At 34.3% G+C, this 23444-nt stretch overlaps 1 protein-coding gene across 5 annotated transcripts in view; it reads left to right on the top strand.

The window, feature by feature from the left end:
* The window catches only part of LOC140447973 (G-protein coupled receptor Mth2-like), a 347198-nt gene that overhangs the window by 45011 nt on the left and 278743 nt on the right, over positions 1-23444 (top strand). The window contains exon 1 of one of the 5 annotated variants that reach the window (XM_072540962.1): positions 9535-9979. The exons of the other annotated variants lie outside the window; for them this stretch is intronic. Within the exon in view, the coding sequence (XP_072397063.1) occupies positions 9550-9979 (430 nt within the window). The 5' untranslated portion in view covers positions 9535-9549. Of the gene's footprint in view, positions 1-9534; positions 9980-23444 lie in introns of those variants that run through there. 5 annotated transcript variants of the gene reach the window in all.

Below are 23444 nucleotides of genomic sequence, written 5' to 3'. Positions count from 1 at the left end.
CTTTGTTTGCCTGCGTTATCCTTTTTCGTATTTCTCCATCCTCTGCTCCATCGGCATATATTTCTACTCCCAGGTATGTAAACTTTCCAACCGTTTAAATGTCATCTTCATGCATAATGTTTTGTGGGATTATATTTCTTCTCGTCTGTACCATTATTTTTGTTTTTTCTGTGTTAATTTCCAGACCTAGCCTTTTCGTTTGTGTTTTTAACTCTGCGTATGCTTCCTGTGCTCCTGTTGATGTTCTACTCATAATATTAATATCATCGGCGTAGGCAGCCAGTTGAACCGTTTTATTGGTCAGTAGGTTTTCTCGTCCAGTTTGCATTTGCCTAACCGCATACTCCAGTGCCAGGTTAAACAATGTTGGTGCCAGCCCATCTCCCTGCTTTAGTCCCTGCGAGATTTTGAAAAAGTCTGTCCGGTTGTTTTGTATTCGTACACATGCCTGAGTTTCATCCATTGTGGCTTTAATGAGTCTAATCAGCTTATGTGGTATTGCTAATTCTGCCAATATATAGTATAGTCTGTCCCTTTTGACTGAATCGTATGCCTGTTTGAAGTCTACAAACACGTTGTGAACATCAATGTCGTGTTCCCACGATTTGCTCAAGACCTGCTTGACTGTAAATATTTGATCCATTGTCGATCTTCCCCGTCTGAAGCCCGTCTGATATTCTCCAATAATATTTTCTGCTAGTGGTTGGAGTCGCTGGTTTATAATATACGTGAGGACTTTATACGCTGTACATAGTAGAGAAATTCCACGGTAGTTTTTGCACTGGAGTTTGTCTCCTTTTTTATAGATTGGGCATACTATACTTTTCTTCCATTCGTCGGGTATTTTCTCTTCTTGCCATATTTCTTTGATAAGCGCGTGGATATGACTTGATAGGTGGTTGCCACCTACCTTATACAGTTCTGCTGGAATCTCGTCAACTCCCGGGGCTTTATTGTTTTTCTGGGCCTTAATAGCTTCGAGAACTTCCTCTATGGTTGGAGCTTCTACTTCAACTTCGTTCTCTTCTTGGATTTACAGTTCACCTAATTCGCCATCGAAGAGAAGTCTCCCGACTTCTCTTCGCCTGGACGCATAGTATAGTCAAAAAACTTATTTTTAATGGAACACCCTGTATATTTTTATATTTTTAAAAGCACCTTAACAAACTGATTTCAAAAATCTATATCATGTAGGGTCTATTATTAATGATCATGGGGCTTTAATAGTGACAACTGCATAATGTGTTCGTCCTAATATGTTTTTTTATAATATAATATGTATTTTAATAATCGTTTGTCCATAAATGTATGTTAATTAACGAGATAATTTTGAAATTCCACATTAGCTATATACACTTAGATCTTCTGGGTGGTGTAAAATTTTGAAAAAAGTTTTACACAGGATTTTTGTCCATTTTTTCTAGTCACTATAATGAACACCTCGAGACTTTTTTTCACTGCAACTTTTTGCTGCAACCTTACACAACTTTCGTCTGAAGATGTTAGAGAAATCTAACGAAATATAACGATATTGTTGATAAGAGTACACTTTAATACAGCAGACTTCCTCTATAACGAGAACTGAAATGGCAGACTAATTACCTCGTTATAAGCCGATCGTTATATCAAACAACAATAATACTGTACATACATATGAATAAGGAGTTTTCTAAAACATTAACTTCCTATAGTGAAGCCATTCGGAGCAATATAAGATGCTAAATATTGTTTGAATAGCGTTTTTGAAAAAAAGTTGTTTACTTTTATTGTCAATGATATACGTTAAAACAAAAAATCTGTATTCTGTAAATCTGTATAAAGCGTATTTTCAAGGATAAAATAAACTATTGCTTCTGCAATTGGAAGAAGTCTGTCATTTTTTACTACTTTCAATTGTCCAGTATTCTATCTATCATATTTTTTAAAGATGTGAAACAGTTCTTCTTCATTTGCGTTTTGTCTTTTGATAAAGTTTCTTACAACGTTTAAAGCGCTTTCCACATCTTGTCTATTAGGACCTTCTTATTATTAGGTGCGAATGTTCAACCCCCTACAATGACACTTGTGAATCATAAATTGTAAATTTCCGAAGAAGTATATTGCGGGCGGCAGTTAAAAAGGGTATTTATTTATAGCCACGGCCGGGCCAAAAACGTAAAAAACACGTTTTTCGATCTTATTTTCTCTCGTTATAACCAAACCTGCCTACTCCCCTCACTCGTGACGTACCAGTGTCACTGGCGCTACCTCAGCGCCAAACGGCACTGAGGTCTCAATCTGCCTACTCCTCAGTGTCGAGTGACTGAAATATTTGTAATATCATGTAACTTACCATGTAATATCACAGCTGTGCTCATGTCAGTCTGCTTGATCAGACCTAGAATTTCTTGCTTATTTTTTGCGTATCTTTCTTTTCCAGTTCCAGTCCAACTTTCTTTGCTACTTTATTGTTGGTTTACTTTCTTATGCTCGTTGTTATTTTCTTCTTTGTTTCCTCCTTCATTTTCTTTGTATCTGTCTATTTCCGTTTTAGTTTGCCTTTTACAGGTAACAGGTAGCAAAGTTACATGGTCCATAGGAACTATACTTCCCAGAGTAATGTTCACAGCCTGATCTGGTGAAGTGGTTGGTGCAGTGGACGGTTGAATTATTGTATTGGAAATCTTTTTCCAATAATGATTTTTGGAACTTAATTTCGGTGATTACAACGGCTACATTGAGACCATATTTTATTAAATCATTTTAAATTGACTTAATTACTCTCCTAGCAGCTTTGAAATTCAAGTAGCCCTTCAGGCAGTAGGCCTGAAGGGCTACTTGAAGTGAAGCATTGGAATAAGTTCAAATTTTACGGCTTTTTGCCTTAAAAAGGGTTTTGGATTCTATTTTTTTTGGATGTCGCTTTTTGTTTAGTAAGTAAGTATATGAGTTTCTATTTTGATGGATTCGCGACGGTAAATTTGTTCAATTTTGAATAAACATGTAATCAGAAGAAAACGGTTTTTTTCAGACACCTATACCCGCAATATAAACCACATATAGCTACTGTAAATAACTTGCGTCTGAAAGCTACCGTTTTTCGGACGCGTACGCGTACTCGTAGAAAACTAATATATATATATATATATATATATATATATATATATATATATATATATATATATATATATATATATATATATATATATATATATATATATATATATAAATGTTTAAATACGTAACTTAAATACATATATTATTATTATTAGCACTGTGTCAATATATTATTAATGAAGATATAAGTTTCATATTATAACTATATCTTTATTACCAGGTTAAATGTCTAATATTGCATTTAGAAGGTCAGTGTAATAACCTTGACATTACGTTAATTAAAATCGTCAACAATACTAAGTAACTGTTATATACGTAAAACTAAATTTTTAAGTAAGTAATTAGCCAAAATTTCTAAAATTTCTTGGTGGAATTTGGTCCAAGATTTGAGCTGATTTTTAATTGTGCAGGCATCTCTTTAAAAAAAATTACAGAAACATTTTATACCTTCCTTTCACTCATAGATGTCGCTATAAGGATTAAATGTTATATAATATTGCATTTAATTTTACAGAAATTTGGAATAACATAAACTGCTCAATAAAAGTTGGGATATATTGTTGAAAATATTAGATATGCAAAGAGTATTGTTAAATAAAATTGAGCTTTAGAAATGAATGGGAAACAATTATTTATTTCAAAATAAATTAATATCATTACACATGTTCCCGAAAATCGTATATATAACAACAGTTTCGTAAAAAATAGTTATTTATTGTACAAGACGACAAAATTGGACTTTATCTTCGTGAGCGTTTTTTAGCGTCGAGACGTCAGTCGAGACGCTAATTATGCTCGAGAAAATAATGCGATTTTATCGTCGTGTGCAATACAACATTTTTTTCTATAGCAAGACTTCAAGTTCAGGTGAAAAATATAATTTCAAAGAAAATTGTAATTTTTAGCACAAAAATCGCAATTGTGTTCCTCCGTTGCTAGGGATATGAATTACTCTGTCAACAAATGTTACGTTTTGGTTTTTGCGGAGAATATTGTTGCGTTTTGTGTACAAAGTAAATAAATACGAAATGGACGGAAAAGAATTAATACAGTACCTCGAATCAAGTGTTTAAGCAAACGAGTACAAGTTGTGATGCTCCAAAAATAGATACTTCTAATAATGTTAATTGTAAAATTTCAGTTGTTTTTAATCCTTAATGTGTTTGAATTTGTAAATTTTATTGAATAAAAAAAAGTTAAAAAATTTTATCTACTCTTGCTGTTAAAGTGTCAGTTTATCTACCCTTGCGGTTAAAGTGATACTTTATCTACTCAAAACAGTTGTTATAGCAACACTTTAACATTAGCTATGGAAAAAATTTCTTTTTTTAAATGTAATTAAAAATTACAATTTTCTTTGAAATTCTATTTTTCACCTGAACTTGAAGTCTTGCTATAGAAAAAAATGTTGTTTTGCACACGACGATAAAATCGCATTATCTTCTCGAGCATAGCAAACAGAACTGTTCACGGACATTAAAGAAACATTTAAAAATTAAAAATATTAAATGTGCAGTAGAGCTCAATATATACAAGACCTTAATAAGACCGATTTTGATATATGCGGCTGAAAGGCTGAAACGTGGACCTTATCTCAAAATGATGAAAGACTTGGTATTTTTGACAGACAAATTCTTAGAAAGATTTTTGGGGCAGTAAATAAAAATGAGGTATAGCGTCGAAGAAGCAACTTTGAACTATATCAGTTATACACCGATCCAGATATTGTGAAATTCGTTAAAGTGAAGAGACTTAGATGGGCTGGATACATTGCTAGATCACAATTACACGAAGAGTTTAAACAGTGAAAAGAGTGTTAAAGAGAAAAATTAACATTTTCAAAACCAGAGGGCACAAGAAGTAGAAGACGACCACGAAGGAGAGTTGCCAGGAATCGACAGGAATGGCAACTTCTTTGTGAACAGGCCAATATCCACAACGGATTGTCGAGCCACTTATGATGATGATGTCTGGATTTTGCTATTCGATGACTAAAAAAAGTCTACTTTCGAAAAACTATTTCTTTTAGGTAATAATAAAAACAAATCTCTTTGTTTCATAAGCCATATTAATTTTATATCTTAACAGTTTTCCCGATAAAATCTAAATTTTTGGAGTTATTCGCGAAAAACCATGCTGTTTTGATGTGTAATTTGTGAACTTGCAATCACGAATATTTTCAAAAATATTGACTTTTCGAAAAAACTCTAAAGAACATAATTCACTATTCTAGCAACTACCATAGTTTTTTTTTGATAAACGTTTTAAACCCCCGAGTTGGGGTGGTAACCACTCCCAGAGGAAAATCGCATATTGGCATAGGGTATATTTTGATCTTTGGGATATTTTCTACCTACTATCAAAATTTCAACAAATCCATGCTAGACTATAAATACTGTTATTATATTATTCTATTTTCTTTCGAAAGCGCATTTCTTTAAAAGGATAAAACACTCTTATTGAAAATAAATGATAATTCCTAATAAAATAGGAAATAATTCTTTATGTCCTACAGAAATGATTCAAATCTACTACGGCTAAACAGTATCCCAATCTGTCATAAAAACTTCTGGGGACAGATGTAAGAGCTTCTGCTATAACAAAATTTTACACTTCTCTTATTCGGTTTTTTAGTTCATCAAAATTTTGGGCTCTAGTCCCCAAAATGTCCCAAAAAAAAGAAGTCCATGGGTGTGAGATCTGGAGATCGCGCAGACCTCTTAATATCGCCTGTTCCACTGATAACTCTATTCGAGAAAGTATTGTTTAAGTACTTCCTAATTATTCGAGCGTTGTGAATTGAACAGCCGTCTTGATAGAACCAAACATTCTTTAGATTTACATCAGGAAGATTGAGAATAGCGAGTAGAACATGATTCTGTAACAAATCGAGGTATACTCTACTATTTAAGTTGCCCTCAATAAAACGTGGACGTATTATGTGGTCTCCTAAAATACCAGTTCAGACATTAACTTTTTGAGGACATTTCGTTCGGTAAACAATACTTATGTGCTTGTTTTCCCGCGCCCAATACCTCGTAATGGAAGAATTGTGTCTTCCTACTAACGAAACAGAAGATTCATCAGTAAATAAAATGTTTTTAATAAAACTGGGTTCATTATTAGCCTTCGTTATTAGAGTTTCACAAAACTCCATTCTTCGAAAGTAGTCTTTCTATAGTACTTTTTCCATACTTTGTTACAGTAACATTGCTAAAATCTAACTTTCTAGCAACGCTTCTACTTGAACTTGTTGAATCTACCTCGATTGTTGTATAAATTTGAGTATCCCTGTATTCTCTTTTCTCAACTTTTTCTGGTGACACTTCTTGAGCGTGACATTTTCTGCCATTTTTGAGGCAATAGCAACTCTCAAACTTTTTAACAATATTATGAATTAACTGTACGCAAGGAATTGGTCTCCCCTCAACAAACACAGAAAACAAATCTACACACTGTTTACCACCATAAACCATATCATTATTTGCACCTTTTCTGCGGACGTATAAACAGACATGTTGTAAACTACGCTCTTATTGCTTCAGTATTTGCCTTGGGGGGTGGGAGGGTTTGGTTGGTCACCGAAATTTTTTAGTCCTTAAAATGTGTGAGTAACATTGTCAGAATTTAACCCCCAAAACCCCCCCTGGGTGCGCCACTGTATTGCTTTAACCCTGCTGTACCGTTCGAGTCAACTATGCAAATGTACTATTCGCGTCAATATGACCCAACTATGGTTTACGGTCCTTAATCAAAATAAAATAAGCTAATGGTGCTAAACAAAACTTTATTAACAAAAAATTATAGTTAATTAAACAAAAATTATGTTGCTAATGTAAATTAAATCTTATTAACAAAAATAAAAGGCATTTTTTTCTTTTACAGAAAAGCCTAAGAACAAATACCTACAAAATTTAATTTAGTTTACAACTAAGACAGTAATAACAATAATGGGTTTTACAAATATGTTTGTCACATATACAACATAAAATATCGTTTTTAGAGCAAAATTTACAACGTGCCCGTTTAGCAGACGCAGTTGGATTATCCATAGACGGATTACGAGAAGTACTTCTCTACTCGCTTCTGTTCGTGTTCTTTTTACCAGTTGTTGTGAGACTTTAAATTTTAAAGTAAATTTTTCCTGGAAAGGATAAGTGGTTTAACTAGTGTTTTTCCCAATTTCTCAAGAAAAATTCGCCGTTTTGTAAGTTTGTTGGTGTTCCATTGGGGATTTATTGATGTCCATAAAACGAACGCGTTGTAGGCAGAAATGTCAAGCATATTATAAAAAAGAATCATAGGCCAGCGATTTGTCTTCCTCTTACATGTATATGTACCAACAAGCTGATCTAGAGTATCCACTGCTCCCTTACTGGAATTGTAATCTAAAATAATTTGCGGCTTTTTGTCATTTCTGTCACTAATAGCCTTATCATGATGCAAAGTACTCATAAGAATAACATTTTTATTCTTTTTAGGAATATAGTTAACAACAGTGGTATCTTGCGTGAAGTAAAAAGACGAACTATGAACTTCTTTATTCGCAATTTGTGCTGGAAGCTCTGGCTTTTATTTTCTTATAGTCCCCAGTACTGTATTTTTTCTTTTTAGAAGAAGTTGTCCTAAATTGTATGGTTAAAAAAAGTTATCACAAGTAATATTGTGGTCTTTCAAATCACTACACAAGTCGCACACCACACGCATTCCCCGATTCCGTTCCGGGGCGGCACCTGCTTCTTTTCCTGTATAGATCTGCAATTTTAGAGCATACGAACTTTTACTGTCACATAAAGCCCAAATTTTTATGCCATATTTCACTGGTTTGCTTGGAATGTACTGTTTGAAGGGACAGCGGCCTCTAAAGGCAACTAATTGCTCGTCGACGGTAACATTTTCATCAGAGTTAAAAAGTTTTAGTAAATTTTTTACACATTTTCCCAAATTTGACGTATTGCAGCAAGTTTATCAGTACGTCTCCTACCCTGTCTAGTAGTCTTGTTATCAAAACGTATTAATATCGTATAAAGTACTTTTATATAAAGTACCCAGTACCAACTTTATATAAAAGTAATGTCGTTTATGAAATACCGTGTTTAGGATGTCAAAATAGCTACATTGGCCAAACATCACAATGGCTAAAACAACGCATCACACAACATAAAAGTGATTGCCGTTTGGGAAAAATACTTGCGCAGTGGTTGAGCACTATAAAAACACTGGTCATATGCTAGACTATAACAAAGCTCACATTTTGACACAGACTGATAACTACAAAAGTAGATTAGTTCTTGAGATGTAGTACATTAACAAAAATAAAAAACACTTTAAATTATAAAACGGACACTGAACAGCTAAGTAACATATATTGTAATATATTGAACAAAATTTATAAATATTCAAAATAGCCAACATTCATCTTAATAACAACTATCCTTAATAATTCATCAAAAAAATATCATTCTTCCAACGTTTCTTTTGTTGTTATTTTTATTTTTACATTTGAAATAATTTTAATTGTTTATCGTATAGCTGTAACGAACGTGCTTAAGACAATTTAATCTTGACATTCAATATTTCAAATACTTCAATGTCATTTTTTATTTGCGAAATCTTTTAATTTCTGTGAGTGTTATACAACACTCACAGAAATTAAAAGATTTGTGGCGTACAAATACATTAAAATGTATTTGTACGCCATTTTTTGTAATGTTCAAATTCTTTTAGTTTACTCCTGAGGAAGCTATTAAATAAATAGCGAAATATTGAGTATCATAGAAAAAAGAAAGAATGTCATTACAGACCACTTCACCCGATAATTCGAACGTATTTATAAATTATTTTTTGGTCGAAATAATCACTTCTATTATATATATATATATATATATATATATATATATATATATATATATATATATATATATATATACATACATACATATCTGTTTTGTTGTCGCCTGGTATGCAATTTTTTTGCAATGCAATTATCTTTAATAAAAATAACTGTCACTAAAAATTCAACAGTTCGGGTTGTTGTGCAGCATTATAATTATACTAAATTGTATCTGCATATGTATGATATTATATTTCTGAAACGTCATTCATGAAAAGTCCATTCAATTAGCAATAGTGTATAAATAGGAGAATAATTCTCTAATAAATTAATTATAAAGTCAGTATAATATACAAAGCAACAAAACGTTGCAGCACTAGTAACTATATCTTAGTTCTGAGATATTTTATACAGTTAGTTCTTGGTGTATTTTTAGAAATCCTATAAGCGTATTCAAAAACGCTTTCTCTTAAGGAACTTTTAAAATGTATCAACCAATTTGCATAAGTTTAATAGTGATATGTTCTGTATATTCATTCGAAACTCATCCGTGCCCGAAATCGTTAAGTATAGACATTTCCAACGGTACGAAAAGTGGAACGAAGTATATTTTTCAAAATATGTCGTTTGAAAAAAACAAATATTTTGTGGAAGATGGTAACATTTGGGGATGCATTTGTCAAGTAAGGAACTGCATACGGCGTTGTTGTTCTGAAAATGATCAACTAAATTACACAGAACTAGGATGTGGGAAGAATGATATGAATCCTTTATTTAAATTTTACAATAACTCAGAACTGTATTTAACATCTGATTCATCAGATTATTTTGTTGTAAGTGGACATCCTTGTATATCAAATGGTGAAATATTTGTACATAAAATGAATAGCTATTTTATACAAAAAAATGGATCCCTTTATTCTTCGACATCCAAGAAATCTCATTCTGTACACGCCTACTGCCTTTTAGATGGATTAGGACTTGTATGTCTGAACGGTTCAAATGATGAATCAGTATATGTTAAAAGTATGCGAATTATACAGTCAATTGGTAAGTCGTACAAGTGTTATTGTTTTTTATTAATTTTAACATTTTTTCAATGTATATATGTATAATATAATAATAACTATTTTTCTGAAGCTATTTTCTTGTGACATCTTAATGCAATTTGCTATTTTTATTGGAAATATTTTACAGTTATACTTTAAAATAAGTTTATTTTAAGATTTCTATTTACAATTCGGAAATCGCACTCAAAATACAAAACATTAATAAATTAAACACATTTTGTTATTTCTTACTTGGTGAAAAAATTCTTCTAATAATTTAATTTTATCTGACTCATTCATATTGACAATTCAGACATAAGCACACAGTGGCGTAACTAGGGAGATGGTTCTCCACGGGCCTCTGATATGTGGGTGCATATATAGTGATATATGGTGGCATAAAAATTATGATATTAAAATTAAGAAATAACGAAAAAATATATTTTTTAAACACATAAAACTACAATCTGGTATGTATCTACAGCGTTAACAGGCCTTTTAGGCCCATTGCTGGATGGATAATTTCCATCGTTTTCTGTTCTTAGCTACCAGCTTCCAATCTCTGATTCCCATCTCTCTGACATCTTCCATCACTACATATTTCCATTTCTTTCTTGGTGTTCCTCCCTTTTTTTGCTCTCAGGTCTCCAAGCAATATTCTTAACTAGTCTATTACTTTGAATTCTTTCTAGATGTCCGAGCCATTCTAGTCTATGTTTTTTCAACACTTTGTTATTATATAGTTAGCATAAAATCGGTACAATTCTGCATTAGTTCGTCTTCTCGATTCTCCCTCTACTACTTTTCCACCAAACATTCTGCGAAGTATTTTTCTTTCCCATGCTTCCAATCTATTCTGTATGGTTTTTTTCATAGTACATATCTCGGCAGCGTATACTATTGTGGGTCTAATTATAGTTTTGTATACTCTTATATTTGTAATACGAGATATATCTTTGACCTTAATCATTTTGCTCATGGCTCCACCACACTTGTTGCTCTTGGTCAGTCTCAGGTTAATTTTAGTTTCTTCCTTACATGTCTGATCAATAAGAGTACCTAAGTACATATATTCGTCCACCTTCTCGAATTCTGCAACTGATCCATCCTACACCTTTAATTTAAAGGATCCCCGGGTGTTTATTCCTTTTTTGTTCAAGATTTCCATGTACTTGAATTTATTAATATTAAATTTCAGTCCCATTTTAGAGCTTTCCCGAATCAGTCTTTTTGCTATATTTGCCAGTTCTCTTCCATTTCTTGCAATGAGAACCACATCATCAGCGTATGCTAAGCATTGGTACTCCTTGTATAAAATAGTGCCGGACCTATTTATCCCACTAACCCTTACAATTTTTTCTAGAACTACATTGAATAGCAATATAGACAACGGGTCTCCTTGGCGAACACCTTTTTTCATTTCGAATCCTTCTGAGACTCTACCGTTGCATTTCACAGCACAAATGGTTTGTCTAATTGTCATTTTTACCAATCTTACTATTTTTTGCTGGCACTTGGAATTATTTTAGCGTTTCTATTAATTTGTTTCTGTCTATTGTATTTGGTTCTTGATATTTCCTTGTGAAATCCTCCCTGGTATTCTCCTAGATTCTTCTCTACATATATTTCTAATAGTTTTTTAATTAGTATGGCGAGCACTTTATATATTACCTCTAATATGGATATTCCTCTATAGTTTGAGCATTCCGTTCTATCTCCCTTTTTGTGTATAGGAATTATGAGCTTGTTCCACTCTTGAGGCATTTCTTCGGTATCCCAAACTTCTAATATTAGCTCACTTAGTTGGTTTATTTTAGCCTTTCCTCCATATTTTAAGTTCTCTGCCACAATGCCGCTCTCCCCTGGTCTTTTTTGATTGTTCATATCTTTTATTATTCCTTCAATTTCTTCTCTTGTGGACTTTGGTATTTCTTCTATAACTATTTGAGGTTTAGGAACATTATAATTTTCTTCAGTAGTCACTCCGTCATTTAGCATCTCTTCGAAATATTCTTTTTAGCTTTCACATATTTGGTCTTCGTCCACTATCAGGTTTCCTTGCTTATCTTTTACATTAGTCGTTCTTCCCTGATACCCAGTTTTAATGTATTTTACGTCTTTGTAAAAAATTTTTATTTAATTTTTCTTGTAATTTTCTTCAATACTCTTTACTTTATCATCCATATACTTTCGTTTCCGCGCTCTTAGAATTTTCTTTACTTTTTTTCGTTGCTCGGCATATCTTTCTAGATCGTCTTGTTTTTGCGCTTGTAAACTTTTTAATCTCAAATCTGATCTTTTTTTTTAACTCTGTTCTACATTCGTCATCGAACCATTGTTTTTTCTAAATCTTTTTGTTCCTGGTATGTTCTTCATCGTTGCTTCCTTTATAGTGTTTTTCATTATATTGTATCGAGGTACTGCCGGACATTAAGTTGGTAATGTGGTGGTGCTCCATCCTGCTGACACCATATCGTATTCGCTGGAACTTGAGGGTTTCCTGGATCAAGATATAAATTTGCCAACGTTGGAATGACATCATTTTGAAGTAGTGCCAAAAATTATTGCCATTCAAGTTGCCCTCAATGAAAAAGGGACCAATGATATTGTTTCCTACAATCCCTGCCCAAACATTAACCTTTTGAGAGTATTGAGTGTGTTCTTCTCTCATCCAGTGAGGATTTTCCGTGGCCCAGTAGCGGCAATCTTGCCGATTAGCATGACCGTTAAGTAAAAAAGTACACTCATCAGAAAACATAACGTCTTTTAATTGCATAATATTGTTATCCAATATGTCCATCATTTGCTCACAAAAAAAAGTTCTCCTATTAAAATCGTCTTCCATGAGCTCCTGAGTAGGTATCATCTTTTAGGGATGCAATTTATTTTCTTTTAATATGTTTACTATCGATGTATGGCTAGCATTGAATGTAGTGGATGCCTGTCTACTCGATGTATGTGGATTTTCCTGAAACTCAAGCAACACATCTAATTTGAGTTCATCACTCAGTGCATTGGCAGCTGCTTTTTTTATCTGCCTTACATGACCAAACTCACGAAACTGCTTCTCTATTTTACTTATTGTTCCTTGGGATATAGGCGGTAAATTAGAAAATTTCTCATAAAATAGGCGAGTTACTTCCTGTTGTGTTCGGGTGTTATCTCCGTAACCAATCATTTGTAAAACTGTTATTTTATGCATTTCCGTTAATGTAACCATTTTTCAGAGTTGAATTGAACGAACTTTTTACTTAAATTAAAATACTGACAACTTAAATAAAACAATTTACTAATGCGTGTTAAAATAACTGCCAGAAACAAATCACCCGGAATAGATAATCTCCCAGCGGAATTATATAAAGAAGGTGGCCACGATATCATAATAGCCCTACAGCAGCTTATAAAAGAAATATGGATACAGAAGTCCCTTCCCAATGATTGGAATATTGGAATACTTTGCACCATACACAAAAAGGGTGATATCTTTGAATGCTCTAACTATCGAGGAATTACGCTCCTAAATGCAGCGTATAAAATATTCTCCAATATACTATGCCATCGTATGGCACCATATGCAGAGCGAATAATAGGACAATACCAGGCTGGTTTCAGAGGTGGTAAATCAACAATTCATCAGATTTCAACCCTAAGACAAATTCTAGAGAAAACACTGGAATACGGTGTAGACACGCACCACATATTTATAGACTACAAGGCAGCCTACGACTCTGTAAATAGAAGAGAATTGTTTAGAGCAATGATAGACCTAGGAGTACCAAATCAGTTGGTAAGTTTAACCAAACTAACCCTTGAAAAAGTTGAATGCAAAGTACGAATCCAGGGGGAACTCTCTGAACCTTTTAAAACAAATAACGGGCTACGTCAGGGAGACCCACTCTCCTGTATACTATTCAATCTAGCTTTGGAAAAAGTAATACGTACGTCACAAATCACAACTACCGGTTCAATATATAACAAATCTGTGCAAATCTTAGCATATGCTGATGATATCAATATTGTTGGGAGAACGGAAAACGCAGCACGAGAGGCGTACGTAGCATTAAAGGAAGCGGCTACAAAAATGGGTTTAATAATAAACACCAACAAAACAAAATACATGAAAATAGGTACGCAACCACAAACACTACGGCCACTTGTTATAGAAAATGACGTCATCGAAGCAGTTAACGAATTTGTATACCTGGGAACGCTCGTCAATTCTGAAAATGACACTACCGCAGAGATAAACCGCAGAATTTGCACGGCTAATAGATGCTATTTTGGGCTTAATCTCCTTTTTAAATCTACAGTTATATCAAGAAATACAAAAGTAAAACTCTACAAAACAATAATACGCCCAGTCCTAACATATGGTTCAGAAACCTGGACTTTAACAAAAAGTAATGAAAACATGTTAGGATGTTTCGAAAGAAAAATACTAAGGCGCATCTATGGAGCGGTAAATGAAAATGGTGTCTGGAGAAGACGATACAACTTCGAACTCTATAGGATATACCAGGAACCAGATATCGTAAAACACATAAAGATAGGACGTCTAAGGTGGGTAGGCCATGTTATGCGGATGGAGCAAACCGACCCAGCTAGAAAAACGCTCCTTGATAGACCTATTGGTCAAAGAAGAAGAGGAAGACCCAGAACAAGATTCCTAGATAACATCGATGAAGACATGAGAAATATGGAAATACGTGCTTGGCGGAGAAAGGCGATGGATAGGGACGACTGGAGAAAAATTCTTGGGGAGGCTAGGACCCACACAGGGTTGTAAAGCCAAAATGATGATGATGTGTTAAAATAACTTGCCACGGAAATTCTTTAAAGTTTTTTAATGGTTACCATCTAAAAACCACATTGCTATGGTTTTTGTTCACTTTCTCATTATCAAGACCTAAACGGGAAATAAGTTTTGAGTATATTTTAGCGAATTTCGGTAACCATATGATTTTAATTTATTTTATCTTAATTAATCTTAATAAACTTAAAAGCAACAACATTTTTGAATGGAGAATGAAAAGACCTTTCAAACGATATATCATAGGCCTATACTTCCTATTTTAAAAATTGGGGGTTGTACCTGTCATTCTAAGAGGGTTGAAGGTATGGGTTGCATTTTCACGTTAAAGAATGTCAAGTTATAATTTAAATTTGACGTGTTTCGGGATTTTTTATAAATATGTACAGTAACCTAAATAATGAATTTATTCCATTTGGCTTTTACACACTGTATGTTTACTTTCGCCCCCTTTTATATTTTTATATATATCTTCTCTTTCGACCTTTGCATTGGCGTTGCCTATAATAATTTTTATATCTTGTCTGAGCATTTCTTCAGATAATGACTCTAATTCTTCATAAAATTCACCTTTCACTTCTTCTCCTTTTTGTTCTGTTGGAGAAAGTATATTTATCAGCGATATCATGTTGTCTTTTCCTCTAATTCTAATTGCACCACATTCTAATTGCGGTCCACCCCGGACCTCTGACATGTGGGGTCTCCAAATTGGCATAAAAATTATAATATTTTTTTAAACATATGAAACTACAACCTGGTACATAACGTAAAATAGTTTTAATGTTTACTTTATGTTTTATTTTATAAAGAATTAATAGGCATACACGTTGTAGTCACATAAAAAGCTTATTCAAATACGATATATAGGATTTTTTATTCTTACTGGGAAAATCACTAGGCATAACCAATGATATTTTAAATGCACTGGAAAATTATGGATTGGATTTACAATTTTGTAGGAGTCAAGTCTATGACAATGAAGGCACTATGTCAGTCATCGATACGGGGGTCCAAGCAAGGATCAAGGAAAAAAAAATTGCAAAATCATGTTTGTGCCTCTTGAACAAACTATTCTCCCAATTTGTCTGGAGTTCATGCATTTTCAATCATCCCTAGCTGTGCAACGTTTTTTGCAACTTTAGAAAATGTATATAATTTCTTCTTGTCCTCTCCACATAGATACGGGATTTTAATGGAAGTTATAGGTGTATCTGTAAAACAGCTATCTGCAACTAGATGGCGTGCCAATCACGAAACTGTGAAACCTATTTTGAAACATTTTGATAAATTACTTCAAGTTACAGAAAAATTGTGCGACGCCAAAGAAAATATTAACACACGGGGCTCTGCTGAAATTTTACTCTCGAAGATTTGTGATTTCAAATTTTTTGGATTCCTTCATTTATGGGGATACATTTTGCAAGAAATAAACAGTTTTACAGAGGTATTTACAGACGGAGTGTTTAAGCCTTGAAAACGTCGTAATAAAAGTCAGAAGTTTAAAAGTCTTTTTGGAAGACAGTCGATATGAGTTGGTCACGAAGGCTCTCTAGTTTGTTTCGGGGAAATGTGATAAAACGGGAAATTCTCTTGAAAAAAAAAGTAGGAGACGTTTAAAAAGGATGCCTGGAGAAACAGCCGAAGATGCGGGACTTTCGCTCGAAGATTAAACTCAAAGATCTATGCTTGAATGTTTAGACAAGCTACACCAAGAGCTTCAAAGTAGAATGCAAAGAATGGAAACTGTATTCGAAAAAGTATTTACTCAATAATTGTAACACAGAACTTTGTGTATCAGATGACAAATTTTGTGAATCCTTCGAAGAATTCGATAAGCAAGAAATTGTTAATGAAATCAAAAGTCTTCGCCACCATATAAAAGCTGCAAGAATAAATAAAGAGGCCAGAAATTGGACTACATTGAAGATGGCACAGTTTATTCTTGATAGGAACCTGATGAAATCTGTTCCAAATGTCTTTGTTGCCATAAAACTGTTTTTAACTGTAGGTGTGTTTCTCTATTGCTTCTATTAAGAGTTTTCAAAATTGAAGCTCATAAAAAGCTTTTTACGATCTACTCGGCGGATATCTCGGCTATTTTTAACTTTTCGACAAAATGGTAGGACTAACATTGTTGCATTTGCAATTTCCTACAGTGCGGTAAAGCATATTTATTGAACTATCTTGTTTATTATTAACTTTGTGACATAAATGTACATAAAAAAATGGAGAGAATTTTATTTTAAACAACTTACATCTCGTTAATTTTTTCGTCAAATTAATATTTCAGATCGGTAGACCTCTTGTTTCGAAATGTTGTTGACGTAGCTATCCAACTTTTTTCTTCTTCGAAGATGGTCCTGCCAAATGAAAATCGTCAATTTTCTCTTAGCAGTCGCCCTCATCAAACTAATTTGTTTTGGCAGGACTTTTGTTGATATTATTGCCGTCGTCATCATCATCGAGTACTTCTTGAAGCTGGACAAGATTATCGCAGGTCTCACTACAGCACCTCTGGCGTATAATTAAATACTTTAGACCAGCTTTACGACATCTGCACATTTTGTCGCAATTTGTCGTGTACTTGCAGGAAATTGTTTTAAGCAACGATTCCGGTGCGGGTTGTGCAGTGGTAGTGATATACTCTAAACCACGAGGAGTTTTTTTTCCAACCCCATTCCGTGGCATCCATAGAATACTCTGCCACGTTTGCACCTGTAAGTATATCCGGTATGCATGTCGTTCTGCCGCTGTTGACATGGGCGGAAGACCAGCCAGATTAAACTTCATTTTATTGACGGATTTGGCGAAGCATTTGAATCGCAAATCATCGAGCGACGAGCGATCTGTCGTATTGGTCTCCTTAGAACAAGGTAATTAAAATCCATTCTCTAGCTGTTGCTAATACATGTTTTTTGACGTTGTGTTCTTGGAATAAGTTCAGACTTGCTTGCAAATCTTCATGTGTTGAACAGTACTCAAGAATTTAATTTGGCCGACAGTGAATATAGAGGATGTCGTGTCGCATCCACTAAATGCGTGCAAAAATGATATATGTTAAGCAACCGCTTCATCGTATTTAAAACTTGCCGGTGAAAACAGTTGTTCCGGAGTTCTACCTTTTCTCCATTTTTTTAGGAAATATTTTTCAAGTGGCGGCCCAACCCAGTCCACAATATGAGCAGGTCGATGTCCTCGCCGTAATTCACAGTTTCGATAATAGCCGTACCAACAATGAAAGAATCGGCATCTGTCGGTGCCTAATGAATGACAAAATCGGCATATTGAAGACTTGTTTTCGCAAGATTGATGAGCATAGATTTATTTTAAGAATCTGCTAACTATTTCTCCTGCGTTACAAACGGGACAGATGTTGCGTTGACAATTATGTCTGCCGAACGATGTTTGGCAGCACATCTTCGCTTCTCCCAACTTTTTAAAACGATCGTCTCTTGGTCGTCAGGGTAACCGTTGAACACTACAATTACCTCTTTCTAAAGATGTCGTTTCACGTACAAAACCTTCTTTTTTAAGTGCCATCTCCGCGACGAAGGTTGACAATCATCATGGCTATTCTGACCTTCGAGGTAGCTGCTCTGAACAATTGCCTTGAGCTGCAACCTAGTCTTGACATATCATTTCGAAGGTCGCATTCGTACGAGGCTATAAAACTTGTGCAATAAAAATCCTTCATTAATTACATCGAGATATCTTTCTCCAAGTCGTTCCAAGTGTTTCAGGCTTGGAGATCCTCGGTTAATTTATTTGTAATGCTTATTCGTTGAAAAAGTAAAAGCGGATTCATAGAAACAGGTGTGTCATCTACAATTATGCTGTTGAAAACGGTCGACAAAGGTGAAACTTCATCTTTTCGTTTAAATTTAGCAGCGTCATAACTTGTGCCGACGATGCCGTTTAACATATTTGTTTCCCTCTCCAATGCCAAATGACAATTTATGCTTGCGGTCTCGATTATTCCCATGCTAATAGACGTCAATTTAGAGCCCTTAGGAAAAAGATTATGCGCGTCGAACCATTTATTTAATTTCTCCGTATCGAAATTGTCTCTGCAAATACGTGTTATTCGAAAATCTACGTGTTGCTCGGTTGTTCCTCTGTGAATATCACAAAAGTCTTCAATCTGCTCACAAATGTTTTGCATGTGGACAGAAGCCATCGTCCATCGAGCAGCCAAGTTGTCATTGGCTCCTCGTTTAAAAATTCCTCCACTGATTTTAGATTCTCGATTCAGGGTTTGCTCAATAGTTTGATCGGACATTAATTTATTGTTTCGTCTTATAGTGAAGAAACTCATTCGTCAATTTTTGGAATTCGTCACAAGGCATTTTCTCGTGTAAATTTGTCGTCTCTTGCAGGAACACATGAGCGCTATTTGTGTGTAAAAAGTGTCCGCTGACGTGGAAATCGGGCAGCATTTTTCAAACGGTGTCAAGATGGAGCATCCAATCACCTGAATGCTCAGGCTCTATAAAATGTTTTTTCACATTGATTTACCGCCGGGTTTAAATTTATTCATAACGTTTTTTACGACACTGTTTTTATTCGTTGTGACAATCCATTAAAAGTTTGTCCATTTTATTTTGCTCGAAATCATCAATCTGAATTGTCTCCATGATGCGTTTCGTTAATGATAAATGTACGAGAAAATGGTCACGGACTGCTCTTGAGGACCGCATGACCCGACAAAATCTTTTCTACCCTATTTTCCGCATAAATCGTCCTCATAGCATGTTTCTAGTTCACCGCCACTCATTATCTGGCCTATGACACCTAAAAATGAAATTAACATATCGCTAGCGCTAGAAACAATATCGCGTGGTCTGCAGAACAACAGCTAATCGAATGTTTCAATAAACGATTTGTACTTCGAAGTTTTATTCTGCCTGAGAGCATGATTGAGCGTTGTATACATTGTGTCGTAATCTTCTAGAATAATTACAGCCACTTCACGAATAACTCTAAACTTTTCTTCCTGGTGGTCAGATTGCTTTGTCTTATACCAGCCGTGCGTGAGGAATTTGTTTTATTAATACAAAACAAATTTTCGTCTCTAATCCGGGTAAGTGAAACATTATAATTTTGTCCCTGTACTTCTCTTTTAATCGTTTTTTTATTATCCTTCGATCCGGAATAAAGTCTCCTTTAATCTGTTTCTGCAGCTGTTTTACGTTAAATTGACATTCGTCAGCGTTGTGTTCTCAATATAATCGTAAACGTATTCCATTGCTTTGTCTATTTCGCATAACATTTGTCTTTTTGATGCCTTAGCTGTCGCGTAAAAACGTAAATTTTTCTAGTAATTTCGAGATACTGTATTTCAACAGCCAGCAGATCAACGTTCTCGATACGTGCTAATGTTTCTCGTCCCAATTCGTCATTTCGCTTGTTCAAATGGTTATTCAAAATGTCCTGGACTTCACGGCTACTAAGTTAAAAAATTAGACGCCTCAGTTTTATAGGAAACTTGTTTTCCGCGATTGGATCGACTTTTTCTGTACACTTTGTATATGTTACAACACCGAAATATTTTCTCAATCCTTTTGCGTCATTGGGATTTATAAACATTTTTGGTTTGTCTATAATAATTTTAATTGACTTCTTTTGATATTGATGCCGCCTAATATTGCTCGTCAAATAAATATTCACTTGGATTGTTGAGAAAGTTATGCGGGGAGGCGAAAGATTTTTAAGAATGAGATCACTCTGCAATATACCACGATACGATTCAGGTCATTGTGAGTCCGGATTTTCTTTTCTAAATTTGAAATGTTTTTTCATTATTCGTTTTTGTTATTGGAAATAGTGAAGTTTAGTAGCATGTAGCAGTTGAAGTTAAGTTGGGATTGAGATCTTGAAGGGAAAAGCTGCGGCGTGTGTAATCTAAAAAAGCCGGCAAAATTTTTATTGTGGAGAGGTGAATTTAATCAAAGGCAATGTGGCAGTTTTGTTGAATTAATCACCGATTTGTTGTATGTGTTTTGTCCAATGTGGGAGATTTGTAAAACAGCGTTACAACAATTTAAGAGGTCCACATGGTTTCAAGCAAGAATTTGAGTGGCCGACTTTTTGAAGATTGCAACAAGATAATCCGAGGCCGAATTTTTGTACATTTATGTCGTAATTTTACTTTGTCACTATTTCTCCCCTCCCCCCAAACTCAGAAAATGTCGATCGCACGAAAAAATATTGGCTAAAAAAATTGTAGGAAATCGCAAATGCAACTATGTTAGTCCTACCATTTTGTCGAAAAGTTGAAAATGGCTGAGATATTGAACAAAAACAATTCCTACAAAACCAGTGAAAATGTCATTTGGTCAATAAACCCGGCCTCTTAGAACGAGATGCAGGGAATGTTTTGCGTCAGTTTTCTCTGTTACACTGGGAGAACGGGCTGGTATTGCAACGATCAGTCTATCTTCTGTTATTTGTCTATATATTGACCCCCCTAAAGGTTAGAATAATACAATTTAAGGCAGCTCGGCATGCAAGGATAGGTCCATAGACATAAATACATGATAGACTGACTGTTGCAATACAGTCGCGTTCCCCCAGTGTGACAGAGAAAACTGATGCAAAGCAGTCCCTGCATCTCTGTCTAATGAGCCGGGTTTATCGACCACGTGAGCTTCTCATTGGTCATTTAGGTCTCGTGGTCGATAAACTTAGCAAATTAGAAAGAGATGCAGGGACTGCTTTGAGTTAATTTTCTCTGGAGGAACACCACTGTATTGCAGAAGTCAGTCTTGTAATATGTCTATGGTTATGCCTGATTTTCGTCTAACCCGACTGGACTATACGTATCACATTATATTTTTGAAACGTCATACATGAAATGTCCATTTAATTAGCAATAGTAGAAGTAGTAGTATAAATAGAAGATTAATTTTCTAATAAATTAATTATAAAGTCAGTATAATACACAAAGCAACAAAACGTTGCAACACTAGTAGCTACATCTATTTCCGAGATATTTTACGCAGTTAGTTCTTGGTGTATTTTTAAAAACCTATAAGCATATTAAAAACCAATTTTTAGTGATAAAATTATTTCTCTTAAGGAAATTGTAAAATGTATCAACGAATTTGCTTAATTTTAATGGTGATATGTTGTGTATATTCGTTCGAAAATCATCCGTGCCCGAAATCGTTAAGTATAGACATTTCCAACGGTACGAAAAGTGGAACGAAGTATATTTTTCAAAATATCACATTTGAAAAAAACAAATATTTTGTGGAAAATGGTAATATTTGGGGATGCATTTGTCAAGTAAGGAACTGCATACGGCGTTGTTGTTCTGAAAATGATCAACTAAATCACCCAACACTAGGATGTGGGAAGAAAGACATGAAGCCTTTATTTAAATTTCACAATAACTCAGAACTGTATTTAACATCTGATTTATCAGATTATTTTATTGTAAGTGGACATCCTTGTGTATCACATGGTGAAATATTTTCACATGAAATGAAAGACTATTTTATACAAAAAAATGGATCCCTTTATTCTTCGACATCCAAGAAATCCCATTCTGTACACGCCTACTGCCTTTTAGATGGATTAGGACTTATATGTCTGAATAGTTCAGAAGTTGGTACTCAATCAAATGATGAATCAGTATATTTGCGAATTATACAGGTTATTGGTAAGTCATACAAATGTTATTGTTTCTTTTATTAATTTTAACATTTTTTCGATAAATAGAATTAAATAAAATTAAATCAAGTTAAACAGAGTTTTTCGGATCCTGACGTATAATATATCATTGGAAAGGAGAGGCGGTAGGGAATATGGTGAGATAGAAAAACACACATTGCGACCATGCTAAGAGAGCAATACATAATATCTCTTTTGTGTTTGGTCCGATTGGAGCGTGTAATACGTTAAATGAAAAGAAAGGATATCACCAATATATTAAGATAGAAAAAACAAACAAAGCAACTACCAAAAGGGCACTACACAGTATCTTTATTATTAATAAACGTATGGTATGCACTAGGCATAAACATAGTTTAACTAAAAGACAAATTTTTATTTATTGGTTTAAAGAAGGTCTCTGTACAAAGTACAAAATAAACAACTAATCGAATCTTAAGATGCGACATAGCAAGTAAAGGGGGAGAATATAACGAATATATTTAGATGGAAAAAAGAAAACAAAGAGACTACCAGAAGGGCACTACACTTTGTCTTTGTTATTATTGAACGTATAGCGACATACGACATATCACATAACACTATGGATGATAATAGATATACTTGCTTTATATATAGAGTATAAGGTAAAACTACTAATGGTGTAGGTGATAGAGAAGCAGCTTCAAGGAGGAACCTTAACACAAAGCATCATATGTAAGAAGGCACGAGCGATTTACGAAGATTTGCTAAAGCAGATCCCACACACCCCCACAAGTTATGAATCGAAAGACTCGTTTAAAGCCAGTCGAGGCTGGTTTGAGAACTTTAGAAAAAGGACCGGCATTCACTCCGTCATCAGGCATGATGAGGCAGCAAGTTTGGATGTGAAAGCAGCTAAGATTTACATCAAAACGTTTTTCGAACTGATAGAAGCCAAAGGATACATCTCCCAGCAAGTCTTTAACTGTGACAAAACAGCGCATAATGGCAGAGGAGAAGA

This window comes from Diabrotica undecimpunctata, chromosome 8 (genome assembly GCF_040954645.1).
Source record: "Diabrotica undecimpunctata isolate CICGRU chromosome 8, icDiaUnde3, whole genome shotgun sequence".
Lineage (NCBI taxonomy): Eukaryota > Metazoa > Arthropoda > Insecta > Coleoptera > Chrysomelidae > Diabrotica > Diabrotica undecimpunctata.
Note: the sequence above shows the minus strand (reverse complement) of the source record. Positions and strands in the feature narration are given on the sequence as shown.